At 41.4% G+C, this 14762-nt stretch overlaps 1 protein-coding gene across 2 annotated transcripts; it reads right to left on the bottom strand.

The window, feature by feature from the left end:
* Nucleotides 1-469: 469 nt before the first annotated feature.
* TICAM2 (toll like receptor adaptor molecule 2) lies at nt 470-13604 on the bottom strand. Of its 2 annotated transcripts, none has more exons than XM_042452459.1 (2): nt 13227-13604; nt 470-1855 (listed from the first exon to the last, which is right to left on the bottom strand). In XM_042452459.1, the coding sequence occupies exon 2, from the start codon at nt 1800-1802 to the stop codon at nt 1128-1130; it is 675 nt and encodes a 224-aa protein (XP_042308393.1). In that variant the 5' UTR covers nt 1803-1855; nt 13227-13604; the 3' UTR covers nt 470-1127. The 2 variants fall into 2 exon arrangements, with proteins under 2 accessions (XP_042308393.1, XP_042308392.1); XM_042452458.1 differs by lacking the exon at nt 13227-13604 and adding an exon at nt 5013-5488.
* Nucleotides 13605-14762: the final 1158 nt, after the last annotated feature.

Here is a 14762-nt window from a genome sequence, read left to right as displayed (position 1 = left end):
ACTTGTATGCATATTCACACTTAATTTTCTTTTACCCCATTGTTGAGTCTGGTTGAGCAACATAACCCCGTGAAACCTGTTTAGCAGAGGGCACAGGATGAGTGCATTCATTACTAATAGTGATTTTCCTTCAAACCCCCTTTTAACTCTGAGGGGAAACAAAAAACTTCATTGGCTCCAGTCGAAGCTGCCTTAAACAGTGACATCACTAGGGTTGGCATCACCCAGTGTGGTAACTCATGGTGTCACCCCCACCCCCCATTGACCTTCCATACCACACCATACAGAATCCTCAGTAATTTTTTTTTGTATTAATGTCACTCATAAACAGCATTTCTCATATATCACTGAATGCAATGGCAATAGTTTTGACATAAACAACTAGCAAAATTAAAGTTATACCTTTAAATTACAATATCATACACACAGCTTAATTGTATTTACCTGTACATAATTTCATGTGGTTAAAGTGAAAATTTGGTAAGATGTGATGTTTTAAAAGAAAATATTAAATGAATATATATATATATATATTTAAAACTAGAGCCTCTCCTTTATCCTCCCACTGAGCCTCACCCCACTCATACTACCTCTTTAACGTTTTAAAGGAACTCGAGCAAATGCCATGGCTCATTTCTGCCAACAGGCAAATATCTGAGGAGCAGTGGTGTCATGCCTTTTAGTTTGTCACTTGGTGCAGTCCAACACCCCATGCCCCCTAGTGATGCCCCTCGCTTTATATAGTTCTCATCAGACCACTGGTCCATCTACCCCAGTACCCCGCTATTCATCTATGTGGCCCAGTATTTTCTCTCTGGCTGGCAGTGTTTACCCAAGGTCTTTGCAACCCTAAATTCTAGGTTCCTTTACCTGGAGATGCCAGGGATTTAACCTAGGACTTTCTGTACACCATGAGCCAGAGAATTATAGAAGTAGTTATTAACACAAGAAGGGTGGAGTCATGAGATTGGAATACTTAACAATGCTCATTTGAAGAATAAATTTGCACCCAAGCAATTGCTTGGGGCATCTGAGATATGATGAGCAAAGCAGAGAGAGACTAGGATACCATAGCCTCTATGCTCAAGTAAAGCACCTTCAGTTTCACTGGAACTGTCACCATATAATCACCAGTCCAGCTGCTTTGATGCCTCTTCATCCTTCTTTCTGTATGCCCATAGTGCTTTCTGTTGCTTATATCTAGCTTCCTGGAAGATTTTTTTTACTTGGTCAGCAAATCCAGGGCTATCCTCTTGTAGAGTACTGATGGACTGAAGAATAAAAGGAGTCCTTTCCCAGGGGAGCGGGTTATTCCGTGGCCTCATTGGTATGACTGTGCTTTGTTTGTTTGGTATGGTCAGTGCACTAAATAATGCTGTATAAAACTGAAATTCATACCAGAGCTCATTTAAGAAGTTTTCAGTCAACAAAATAATTGTCCATGCAGAGCTTCTCAAAGCGTCATTTAAATTTTCTAGCAGATGCTTACCACTAGCCATTTCAGCAAAGACTATTCCTGGTTTAATACAAAAGTCATTCTGTAGTAAGTCCTGGACCCTGACAGCTTCCTCTACATCGTCTTCAGCATGAAGAATCACAAATCTATAAAATATATCCTCAACATCCTGATCATCATTTTGAGTTTCTTGGATATGGATATAGCAGTTTGTTTCTATGTCCAGTGACAGATCACATAATTTTCTTATTTCCTTCAAGTCTTCCTGGGTTTTACTTGTATAATTATCCTTCATACTGTTCCTTGGAGAAAAAGGAGACACTCTTTTGGCATTTCCATTTCCCATTTTAGTAAAACATGCCAATTTAGAGACAATGACGTATCTTCATTCTTGCAAATCTATAAAATAGATTTAAAAAATAAAAAATAAAAATAAAAAATAAAAAATCAGATTAGACAGGGAATGAGACGGAGTTACTATATCTTCTAACAATCACAAGATGAATTCATAAACTAGCCTGACATTATGTTAGTCGAGGGATGTATGACAGCAGATTCAGGGATAGAGGGACCTGAACTTATTGAAGAGTTGTAAAGGCAAGACTGGAAAGTAAATTATAGGTAAGCTTGTGATGCTGCAGGAAGGAACAAAGGGAGAATGGATTTAAGGACTTCTCTTATCCATGCACACACACAGACACACTGACTGTGGAACAATGAACAGGTTACATCCACAATATTCTACACGTTAAATTGCCATTACAGAGAAATGAAAGCTTTAAATTATGAAATAGGCCTTTCCTCATTTTATGTGGCATAAGCAGCCATGAACTCATCATCAAATTAGGAATTATTTGGTAATTACTGATTAATGATTAAGTGTCCCCAATGGATAGGAGCCATAATGTTTGAGCAGATGCCTTGTAGATTGAAGGTTCTAGGTTCACTTTTAACATTTGCAACCAAAGAATTGGCTAGCAGATGCTGTAAAGGACCTCCACTTAAGTTTCTGGGAAGCCACCTCCATTGACAATACTGCATTAGATGGGCCAGTGGCCTGACACAGTATTAAGCTTTTATAAGTTTTTCTTTGGTTGGATAACTGGATTATGAACACCTTTGAGCTAGACATTATCACCAGGCTTTCAGTACAAAGATAAATGGCAAAGTGCAAAAAGGTCAATGGATTTTGCATGTGCCACAATCAATCACTGGGGCAAGATGGATACATTTGTCCTCTACCCAAGTAGGACCAAGTGTATATTCCATTACATTCTCCCATATGGTTTGGCTGCTATCATGTATCATTGGAAAATGTAAACCCTACACCTGAGGATATTTTGGTGAAGACAGCAAAATCTGTCCATCTCTGTTGACACTGGCGGGCTCAGTCCCCATTCAGAAAGTCTCACAGACCTGGAACAATTACAAGGAAGATCAAGGAAGAAAGTGCAAAGGCAGGCTTACTGCTGAACATAAAGGAAACAAAAATAATGACCATGGGGAATCTACATAAATTCCGCCTAGCCAATGAAGAAATAGAAATAGAAAAAGAGTTCTCATATATGGAATCAAACATTGATAGGAACAGGGACTGCAGCCAGGAAATCAGAAAAAGACTAAGAATAGGGAGGGCGGCTATGAAAGAACTAGGAAAGATCCTAAAATGCAAAGATACACAACTGAGCACAAACATTAGAATCAGACAAGCCACTGTGTTCCCTGTTATCATGTATGGATGTGAGAACTGGAAGAAAGAAAATCAATTCATTTGAGATGTGGTGCTGGAGAAGACTGCTGAGGATTCCATGGATAGCCAAAAAGACAAATAATAATAATAATAATAATAATAATAATAATAATAATAATAATAATAATAATTTATTTATTTATTTATATTTCCCCGCCTCTCCCGGATCGAGGCGGGGTTATAACCTGATAAAAACATAGTCAATAAAATCCATTAAAATACATCATCTCAACAATAATAATATCAGTTAAAACTAGTTTGTCATGAATGGGACCTAGAGCAGACCAGGCAGAAATCTCCCAGAAAGCCAAGATGACAAAACTGACACATCATGAGAAGGCATGACTCACTGGAAAAAACAATGCTATTAAAGGTGGAGGGAAGCAGAAAGAGAGGAAGGCTGCATGCTAGTTGGATGGACTCTGTTAAGGAGGTCACCGGTATGAGTTTGCAGGAACTAAGCAGAGCAGTGCAGGACATGGGGTGTTGGAGATGTCTCACCCACAAGGTTGCCATGGGTCAAGATCAAGTTGAGAGCAGTTAACAACAACAACAAATATGAGATAAGGAGAGTCAGAGTGATGTAGTGGTGTGAGCACTGGACTATGACTCCAGACAAGGGTTTGAATCTCCACTTAGCCATGAAAACCCACTGGGTGACCTTGAGCAAGTCACACTCTCTGCTTCAGGGGAAGGAAAAGGCAAATTCTCTCTGAACAAATCATGCCAAGAAAACCCCATTATAGGTTCCCCTTAGGGTCACCATAAGTCAGAAACAACTTCAGTACACAACAATATGAGATAAGACTGATCACTATTCAGGATATTACAAAGTTTTGCTGGTCTGGTGTATGTTATTTAGACTGAAATAATGTCTCAGCAAGATGGAATAAAAGCAGCACTCTGTGCACCACTATTAGAAACTCTTATGATCCTAACTTACAAAAACCACTCTAAGACTTTGTTTGGACTTTATTCCTAAATACCTCAGCATACTTGTTGGGGATGGTGGTTAAATTTTCAGATGGTGAAAGCTCAGTATGTCAGGAAAAGTTACCAAAATACTCTCTGTATAGTGTTTTCAAGCTTGCAACCAAAGGATTAACTAAAAGGGTACATCTTTATTGTAATGTTCTGCCATGTACTGGCTACACTAAGCATTCTACAAGACATAGGTTTGTTTTGTCCTTAAATCTACAATAGGAAGCCACCAGGATATAGCTACAGGAATAGGAAGAGTGCATTGCCCCATGTAGATGGGAATTGTACCTACAAATGACATATTGCTTCAATCCCCCCGTTTCCAGCATCGTAGTAGCTCAAAACTTCAGCCAAGCATTTATAAATACAGTTTAGGAATACAAAGAAAAGTGGTAGGCAAAATTACCATAGAACTACTGCAGTACAGTGGTTTGAGTGCTGTACTCCAGGAGATCAGGATTCAAATCCCTGTTTGGCCACGAAAACCTTTGGGCAAGTCACATACTCTCAGCCTCAGACAAAAGCAATGGCAAACCTCCTCTGAATAAATCTTGCCAAGAAAACCCGATGAAAGATTTGCCTTAGGGTTGCCCTAACTTAGAAACGACTTGAAGACACACAACAACACAAACAACAAAGTCACCAAGGAAATGCGAAAACAATAAATGCAAGAGCTAAGTGTGAACAATTTTCATTGTTTTACTCTATGAAATGCTAGAAATCTGGGGATTGAAAGAAAATTTCATTTCCGGAGGCAGAATTCTTATGGGAGGGGCAATACTCTCATTTTGTCTGCCCCCTTGTAGCTACAGTTCTGGAAGCTACCTTTTCAGACTACAAAACAGTACATGCTGAGGAATTGTTCCTGTTGGCTGTATGGATGAGTTGAAAATGCAATAGGTGTGAGCACAACAGTCTGTCCTGCAAAATATGCAAAGAATTTTGACAAGGTCAAAAAAGTTTTTTTAAACAACTGTTCTGATTTTACACTTTTAACCCAACACAAGATGTGACCCAAAGAACCCAGTGTACAATTGGGAAACCCACCCATATTGGGCATGAGACCAGTTTCCCTCCAAGTTGTATTTCTTTATGCCAGAGTGGCCAGACGTGACATGGCAAATCTCTGCATGATTTGTAGTAGATCAGCAAAGAACCCCGACCTTCAGTTGTTTTAACAATAGCAACAATAAAATTATTCTACCCTGCCCTAAAGTACATCTCTGAAATGAAGACAGTGTGAAGGAACATGGCAATAAACAGAGCAGGAGTTTACATGGACACACTGACCTGCATGAAATTTTGATACTTAAAATAAATTCCTGCAACAGAACTAATTCTGTTTTTTTTGTTTGTTTGTTTGTTTGTTTTTTGCATCAGACTCCAGTTAGTGGTTCTCGGGAGTCTAGTAAAAACATAGTAACCCACACACCCAACTGAAATCGGACCACTCCTGCTGTGTGCTGCATTGCACACCATTCAAGAGGTGACCCTGCAACCCTAAAATTAGCCTGTAGTGTTGATGGCAGAAGTAATAACAAGGGCCTGAGGCAAGAAAGGCAGGGGAGGGGGCTGAAAGTTACATAATAGAAGACCATCGCTTTTCCATGATCCTGTAAGAATCTGAAATGAGGGGTGAAAAATATGCTATGTATACAATAAAGATATCTAGTGAAGATGACACTTTCTTGTATGGAATGTTGGTCAAAACTGGTTCCTATACAAGCAGAGAATTTGGCAGTTTTATTTTTGTGGGAACAGCACCACCTTATGGCACAGGTACACTTCATAGCTTATTGCACAGGTATACTAGTGGATTGAGCATTGGACGACTACTACTCTGGATATTGGAGTTCAGTTCCCCATTCAGCCATGGAAACCCACTGCATGACTTTGGGTAAGTCACACACTCTCAGCCCCAGAAAACCCTGTGACAGATAGATTAGGGTTGTGCTAAGTCAGAAATGGCTTCAAGGTGCATAGCAACAAACACCACACACACACAGACACACACACAGAGACACACTTTTAACATCATTTGTAATAGTAACTAAAAGCTGAGCCTAGCTCAGTAACAGAACTGCTGGTATTTGTTGTTGTTGTTGTTCCAGTGATACAGAAAATGTATCAGTCTAAATATGAATAGGCTGGAATTCCCCATTAATGACTAACTACATTTCACTCAATACAAATCTAGAACTAAAAGGCTGGGCTCCAAGATCAGAGAATAAAAATGCCAGGAAGACATGAAAAGACAAAAGCTGGCAGTTCTACTTTCTCCTACGTTTGCAATTTTAATATCTCGAGTTCCTTCTGATTTGAATATGAAGAAATTTGCTAATTTTTGGCAGTGTTGAAAAACAGAGATGAAATCCACACCAAATATCAGAAAGTATGGCTATTCCCAACACAGAGAAGACCCTGTTGTACCTGCATGTCAATTAGGTGGTCAAAAAAGAAGTGACAACCTTAATGAGGCACTAACGTGGTAGAATATACAAGGATTCAAATCCAGACTTAAAAGTACTGAAAAGCATTGGGCCTGTATTGACAAATCTATGTCTTAGGTTCTCTCACATTTTAACATTTTCATCTCAATGTCTTTCCACTTTAAACATGAAAACATTTCTAAATTTGGGTAAATACTTAACAAAACAGCCAGCTTCGTGTATTGGTTTAAGTATTGGATTTTGATGGTGGAGATCAGGGTTTGAATCCCTGGTCAGCCATGGAAACCTACTGGGGGACCTTGGGCAAGTCAAAATCTCTCAGCATCAGAGGAAGACAATGGCAAACCACTGTTGAACAAATCTTGACAAGAAAGTCCTGTGATAGATTTGCTGTAGGTTCACAACTGCTGATCCTCGTAATCCAAATGTAGAGCTCTGCGGCAGGCAGGTGTAGTACTTCTGAAGAATCCATTACCTGACTCTAGGCAGTGTTTCCAGAACATCTGCATTATGTTCTGCCGAAAATTCTAAACAAACAGAATAAAGAACATTTGTAGTGTGTGTGTAAGACAAAGGGGGGTGATTTGATTCTTTGCAAGTATGAGATCCAGAAAACTTCTAACCTTCACTGGCCTTGGTAAACATCAGCCTTTGGCATCTTTTACTGTTAAGGCTCCCACAGATACTGTAACCTCCAAACAGAGATTTAGAGAACTCCCAGTTGAAGACAAGAACATAAATATGGTCATGTTAGATCAAACTAAAGGCCTATCTAGTCCAGCAATGTACTGTGGCTAGTAGCTACTGATGGTCCATGAATGTGTCTAATCTGCTTTTAAAGTCATTCAGATCAGCTGCCGCCACTGAATCTTCATACCTTCCCACATTTTGCAGATAAAAAATGGGACACATTTGGGCAAGCAACATCAGTGCATGGTCAAGACAACAAAAGTTATTAATAAGGAGGAACAGACAAGCTAGGAGAGATTTTGCTTTTGCCTAAGCCTACTGGGAAGTGCAAGGTTCCACCCCTTCCTCCTCTCTCCCCCTTGCTGAATTAACTGAATTACTTTGCCCCTTCGAACTAAAAAGAGACAAGGAGAAAGCAGAAAAGTGGGAGGAGGAAAGGGAAAGTGGGACATTTTTAAAGCAGCTGGAAAAGTGGGATGACAGAGGATTGATCAGGATTGTCCTTGCCAAATTGGGATATCTTGTGACAGTGAATTCCATGGCTTTTAACAGTTGGATGAGCCCTTCCCAGTGCATTCTACAAAACAAAACAAAACAAAACAAAACACAACATCCACCATTAGGTTAACACAGGAGCAGAATGAGGAATAGAAGACACATACAGGGTAACCTTTAAACATAAGAAATTAACATTCCTGTTACAGAACCTGTATAACAGTCTTTCAAGCTATTCTGAACTCAGCTGCTGTAATATTTTATAGACATGCCAGAGTGATCTCAGTTGTTACTCTGAATTCCTAGCAGTAGATGGACATGATGGCCACATTCCCACTATGATTTAAGTGAACTGCTGATCGGGTTATATGACTGCCGTTCCCATTTGAATCTGGTTCCAATCATACTGTGATTGGTTTCAACTGTGATGAAGCGAGGCAAACACACACATGCACACATCAAACCTTCTATCAATTTTTTTTAAAAAAATAGTTCCCAAGCTGGGCTGCTGCTTACATCACTGATGACGCACAGATGATTGACATGCATTTTGACGTGGCGCAAACTACTGGGGACAACACTCATGCCAAAAAAGAAGCGATTACAAAGGGATAATGAAAGATCTGCTTTCATAGTGGGAACAACAGGTCTTTTGGAATCAATTCCCCAACATGGAGTGAAGGCAAATTGCAAACTGGTTTAAATATAAGTGGGAATGGGGCCATTGTCTCACATCTTTTTGAAAATAAATTGTTATCAATGTAATTCCTTAAGTCTCATGCAGCTAGCCGTAGGCAAGTTAGTGAAGTGAGTTAAGATTTAAGAATACAAAATTACAACTGCTTCATGTCAACCCGTTCATGAGATTAGACTGGATCAGTTCGAGCTTGTGAGTACTGATGACGTGGACAAGATCCTTGGAAAGGTGAGGAAAACGGCATGCCCCCTCGATCCCTGCCCATCATGGCTGGCCATCCAGGGAGGTGATGCCTTGATGGCATTTCTTAGACGTGTCATCGATGCATCCCTTAGGGAAGGTAATGTACCCTCTGCTTTAAAAGAAGCAGTCGTTAGACCGCTTCTGAAAAAAGCCTTCGCTGGATGCCCTGGACATGAAAAACTATAGGCCTGTATCCCATCTGCCATTTTTGAGCAAGCTGATCGAGAGGGCTGTTGCTCTTCAGCTCCAAGTGGTCTTGGATGAAGCTGATTATCTAGATCCATTTCAAACTGGCTTCAGGACAGGATATGGGGTGGAGACTGCCATGGTCGACTTAACTGATGACATTCGTCTAGACCTCTCTGTGACAATAGATCACGACATCCTCTTGGAACGCCTGAGAGTTAGGAATCGGAGGCACTGCATTGCAGTGGTTCCATTCCTTCCCTTTGGTCAGGTTCCAGAGGGTAATGCTTGGGGACAGTTGCTCCTCAAAAACGGAGCTTAATTGTGGCATCCCTCAGGGTGCCATCCTGTCCCCGATGCTATTTAACATTTATATGAAGCCGCTGGGAGAAATCATCCGTAGACATGGGGCGGGGTGTTATCAGTACGCTGATGACACCCAAATATATTTCTCCATGTCTAGGGCATCAGCGACGATGACAGATAGCATTTCTCCCCTCAGTCAATGTCTTGAGGCAGCAATGGACTGGATGAGGGAAAACAAACTCATGCTGAATCCAGACAAAATGGAGGTACTTACAGTAGGGGCTCCTAAACCAGGTATTGGGCTGCAACCTCCAGTCCTAGAGGGGTTCATGCTCTCCTCAAAGGACTGTGTTCACAGTCTGGGAGTGCTTCTTGATCCGTCGTTTCAGATGAGAAATCAGGTGAATGTGACAGTCAAGAGCACCTGCTATCAGCTTCAGCTGATACGCCAGCTGCACCCTTTCCTGGAATTGGATGACCTCAGAACTGTAGTACATGCACTGGTAACCTCAAGACTTGACTTTTACAATGCACTCTACATGGGGCTACCCTTGTGCCTAGTTCAAAAACTTCAATTGGTACAGAATATGGCGGCCAGGTTGATCACCGGAACATCTAGGAGTGACCATATAACACCAATATTAAAGTCACTCCACTGGCTGCCTATTAGTTTTTGAGCACAGTACAAGGTGTTGGTTATTACCTTTAAAGCCCTACATGGCTTGGGCCCAACCTATCTAAGGGATCGCCTACTTCCATATAATCCGCCCCGTACTCTCAGGTCCTCTGGGAAGAATTTATTGCAACCTATAAAAACTAGACTGACTGCAACTTCCCAGAGGGCCTTTTCTGCAACTGCTCCCAGTCTGTGGAACAGCCTGCCGGACGAGATCCGTCAAATCACCAACTTAGACAGCTTCAAGAAAGCTAATCAAGACGGATCTCTTCTGGCAGGCCTTTCCAAAATAAACTACTTGGCTATGTGGTGATTCCCCCCCCCCCTATATATATATATATATATATATATATAATGACTCTGCCACTTTTATTGGTTTTAATTGTTATGTAATGTTAAATTCTATACTGTTTAATTGTCTTTTAAGGGGGGATATTTTGTATATATGGATGCATTTTAACTCTTGTAAGCCGCTTTGATTGTTTTTAACAAAAAGCGGGATAGAAATAAAAGTTTTATTTTATTTATTATTTTATTAGTCCCTGAGATTAACAAACGGAAGTGTTGCATTCTACTATCAAGTGAACTGATAGTTGGGTGTAATAAACTGATAGCAGAGTAAAGATTTGGCACTTCAAATCTCTTGGGTAAAAATACATGTCTCTATCACACTTTCACAAACTCGGGCCCTCAGATGTGATGAACAACAAATTCCATTACCCCCAGCTAGATAACAATGCATATTGGGAATTATGGTATTTGTACACAACACATATGGAAGCTACCCGACTGGAGAATGCTGATACAGTATATGAACAGCACCTGGTGAAATTTAAAACCCAAGGTGAGCATGGGGAGTCTGGTGATCAGAGTGTGATCAATATTCCATCTGCTCTGTTGCAACAGGCAGTACATGTCCTTCTGGGGAAAGAGCTGGACCTGTTAAACCTCTGCCCAAATGTATGTGTGGTGTGTGTGTGTGTTAAGATACACTGTATCCTACAGTTTCAAGATTTCACACACAAAAAGTGTGAGAATTGAAACGACTGCTCAGTAGTTAGCTGTGTGTAGACTTTAGTGGATGGAGACACAACTGAGTCATTTGACTATAAACATTTCTCTGTTTAAAGTTTATATACCATAGCAGTGTGCAAAAACTAATCTATTGCATACAGTAAACACTGCTGGAAATATCTCATGAGGTGAACCTACGGTCACAAACATACTTCCTTTAAATGGTAAGAAAATAAAATTCCTCTTATTTCTAGCCACTAAAAGTGAAACCAAAAAAAGTGTCATGTTGACTAGGAAATACAGCCAGGCAATGGGGAAATCCAAGTCCTTTTCTACAGATAAACCTTTTTACCTCACAATTCCCCCCCCACCGCCATTTTTACCATTATGTGATGGTAAATGAATCCCATACACTGTGTCACTTATTTGTGCTGTTATCGTGTTTAAGAATTTGGAGGAATCCTCTATCATTGGCCAAAAACGCATGGGCCAAATAAGGTGCCTTCCTGCCACTGTGGGGACATCGTGTTCAAACAACGCCTGCCATCAAAGCAGCCAGAGGGTGCTCTGGCACAGTAATCCAGTCCTTCATACCAGACCAAAAGGGGGCAGATTAAATCTGGCAGCGCCAGTTTGGGACTGTAATGGAGGTGATAAGAAAGCTTGTTACTGAACTGCAAAGATGCACAAGGAAATAAAAAGTAGTGACCATGGAGAATCTACATAAATTCAGCCTAGAAAATAAGGAAATGGAAATAGTCAAAGAATTCCCATACCTTGAATCAAGCACCAATCAAAAAGTGATTGTGTGTTCTCTTCAAGTCTTGTGTAGGTAACAGGATGATTCAGTCCCCACTCAGCTATGAAACGTGTCACTGTGGACAACCTTGGGCCTGAATTCCTCAGGCTAACTTATCACACAATGCTATTGTGAGAATAAGGGTGCATCTACACTGTAGAAATAATGCAGTTTGCCACCACTTTAAGTGATGTAGCAACCTTCTATTAAACCTTGGGATTTGTAGTTTTACAAGGCCTTTAGCCTCCTGTGCCAAAGAGTGTTGGTGCCTCACAAAACTAGAAATCCGAAGATTCTGTAAGATTGAGCCATGGCCATTAAAATTGTGTCAAACTGCACTACTTCTACAGTGTAAACAGATGAGCCTTAAGATGAGCTAGAAGAAAAACATCCTGAGTTGTAAGTTAGGTATATAATGAAGAAAATAATCAGGGTTATTATAAGCTTGTAAAGGTATCGTATGATTCCTTTCAGGGGTGTAAGTGTGTGTGTAATGTTTTAAACCAGTGCATCTCAAGCTATATGATATGGCGGGCCACCAGTTTTTTATTCCTAGACCACTTTTGAATATCAGGGGCTGTAGAGCATATTTCAGAGAAAGGGACTGGCAAAGCCACCTCTTGAGTATTCCTTGCCTGAGAAATACCTATGAAATTCACGGGGTCCTCATAAATTGACAATAAGGCACATACTCACATACTGTAAAGGTCCCAGATCCTGTTTGATCTTGGAAGCTAAGCAAGCTCAGCCCTGGTTAATACTTGCATGGGAGAGCATGAACAAATCTAAAGGACTGTCGGCTATATTTCAGAGGAAGGAACTGGCCAAACCACCTATGATGACTATTAAATCCCTATGAAATTCATGGGGTCGTCCTAGATCAGCAAGTAACACACATGCTGTAAAAGCACCAAATCCCGTTTGATCTTGGAAACTAAGCAGGGTTGGCCCTGGTTAGTACTTGGCTGGGAAACCATGATTGAATCCCAAGGGCTGTGGGCTAGATTTCAGAGGAAAGAAATGACCAAACCACCTCTGAGTATTCCTGGCCCAAGAAAACCCTGTGAAATTCATGGGGTTGGAAATGCCTTAAAGACATACAACATTAAGTCAGATTTAGGACAACTCTAAGGAGTTTCCTGGGGCTGAGAGAGTGTGACTCACCTAGAGGGTCTCCATGGCTGAGTGGATATTGGATCCTTGGCCTCTAGAGTCGTAGTCCAACTCAAAGACCCCTACACAAGGCTGGGTCTTGAAAACTCACAAAGACACACAATCACACCCACCCACACTGTGCAAGGGAGGGGAGGGGAGACATCACTTCTCCTCATCGGTTACAACTTTTTCTTACTTGCCAGCCTGAGACTGGCACAAGTCCACAGACTACCACAGAGCTTTCAAAGATGATGATGATGATGATGATTTTGTACCCTGCTGACACAAATGACAGTTAAAAGGGAATTAAAACTACTGCAATACTAACCTCTAGACTTGGGCGCTCTTACCAGACAGAGGAAGACATGAAACGTCGCTTGACTTGATGGTCCCCCTGGGTCTTCCCAGGGCAAGATCCTGGTGGCCAGTGGCAAGATGGTCCCTCTGGGTCTTCCCAGGGCAAGATCCTGGTGGCCAGTGTACACAGATGAGCCCTAAGATGAGCTAGAAGAAAAACGTCCTGAGTTGTAAGTTAGGTATGTCATGACATGAAGAAAATAATCTGGGTTGTTATAAGCTTGTAAAGGTATCAATGATCCTTGCCAGATCCTAGCAATGGTCCTTGCCAGATCAATGAGACGATGGTCCCCCCAGGAGGATCCAAGGGAGCTCTGGAGAGACTGGTCCTCCTCCTGAAGCCACAGTGATGAAGGGAAACTGGGCTTCCTCTTTCCCTGGGAGGAGGAGGAGAAGAAAAAGGAAGCCCAGGGAAGGCTGGAGGTGGCTGGCTTTTCTGGGGGGTTTCCCACTTCTTCTGTTACTCTCTGCCCCCCAAGTAGGCAAGGAGGGCGGTAAAATGAATACAGGAGGGCTCTCTCTTGGAGAGTATGCACAGGGATCTTGCAGCAGCTTTGAGTCTAAAGGAGCTGGGAGCAGGAGCTTTGGTACTTAAGCAGGCTCCCAGCTCATTTCTTCCACTTAAGTCTGAAAGCTGCTACAACAAAATCATTTAGCACAGATTTTCCAGGCTACAAGGGCTTTCTCTTGGAAAGTTTCATTCATCATCACCATCACCACTTGAAGCCTCCCCTTACAAGGGGATGCCCCTTGCTTCTATCCAGGAAGGATAGCTGTGTGTTTTTGGAAAGGGGGGGGGGGGAAAAAGAGGCATAGCTCCCTAAGAATTCTTAACCAAGGAGTTTTCTTTCAGTCTCCAAATTATTAGCATTGGGGAGGGAGGGAGAGAGAGAGAGAGAGAGACTGGAAACTGTTTCTACAATTCCAGTACAGTGGGCCCCTGGTATCCACAGGGTTTTCGTTCCAGGATCAGGGTGACCAGATGTCCTCCTTTCCCAGGGCATGTCCTACATTTCTTGTCTGTTTTGAGCATGGCTGAGAAGTGTGAATTTCTATTTATATGAGCGTTTTCAGTGTTTAGTTTGTAATGTCCTATGTTTTTCTGAAATGTCCTTCATTTTACGGTGCTTTGTCCTCCTTTGAGATTATGACATCTGGTTACCTCTCCAGGACCATCACCTCCTAGATACCAAAATCCATTGATGCTCGAGTCCCATTAAACACAATGGCACGGTATAATGGTGTCTCTTATATAAAATGGCAAAATCAAGCTTTGCTATTTGAGAAGAGAGAGAGAGAGAGATTTTCAAGCCCTGGATGCTTGAATCCATAGATAAGGAGGGCTGATTGTATTTGCTGTGTTTGCATTTCCTTGGTCACTTTTCTTTGGATGCCTACACTATATTTAATGCTGGATGGAAACTGTTGAAGTTCCTGCAATGCTAGAATGCAACTACCAAAGAGAAAGCCTAAGCGTGTTCTGTAGGCCAGAGCTACTCAAACCATG

This window comes from Sceloporus undulatus, chromosome 2 (assembly GCF_019175285.1).
Source record: "Sceloporus undulatus isolate JIND9_A2432 ecotype Alabama chromosome 2, SceUnd_v1.1, whole genome shotgun sequence".
NCBI lineage: Eukaryota > Metazoa > Chordata > Lepidosauria > Squamata > Phrynosomatidae > Sceloporus > Sceloporus undulatus.
The sequence above is the reverse complement of the archived record's forward strand: the minus strand, read 5'-3'. Positions and strand labels throughout refer to the sequence as shown.

Bases quoted from the DNA above. Each gene is read 5' to 3' on its own strand.
- TICAM2 (XM_042452459.1), bottom strand. From the start codon at position 1,802: ATGGGAAATGGAAATGCCAAAAGAGTGTCTCCTTTTTCTCCAAGGAAC.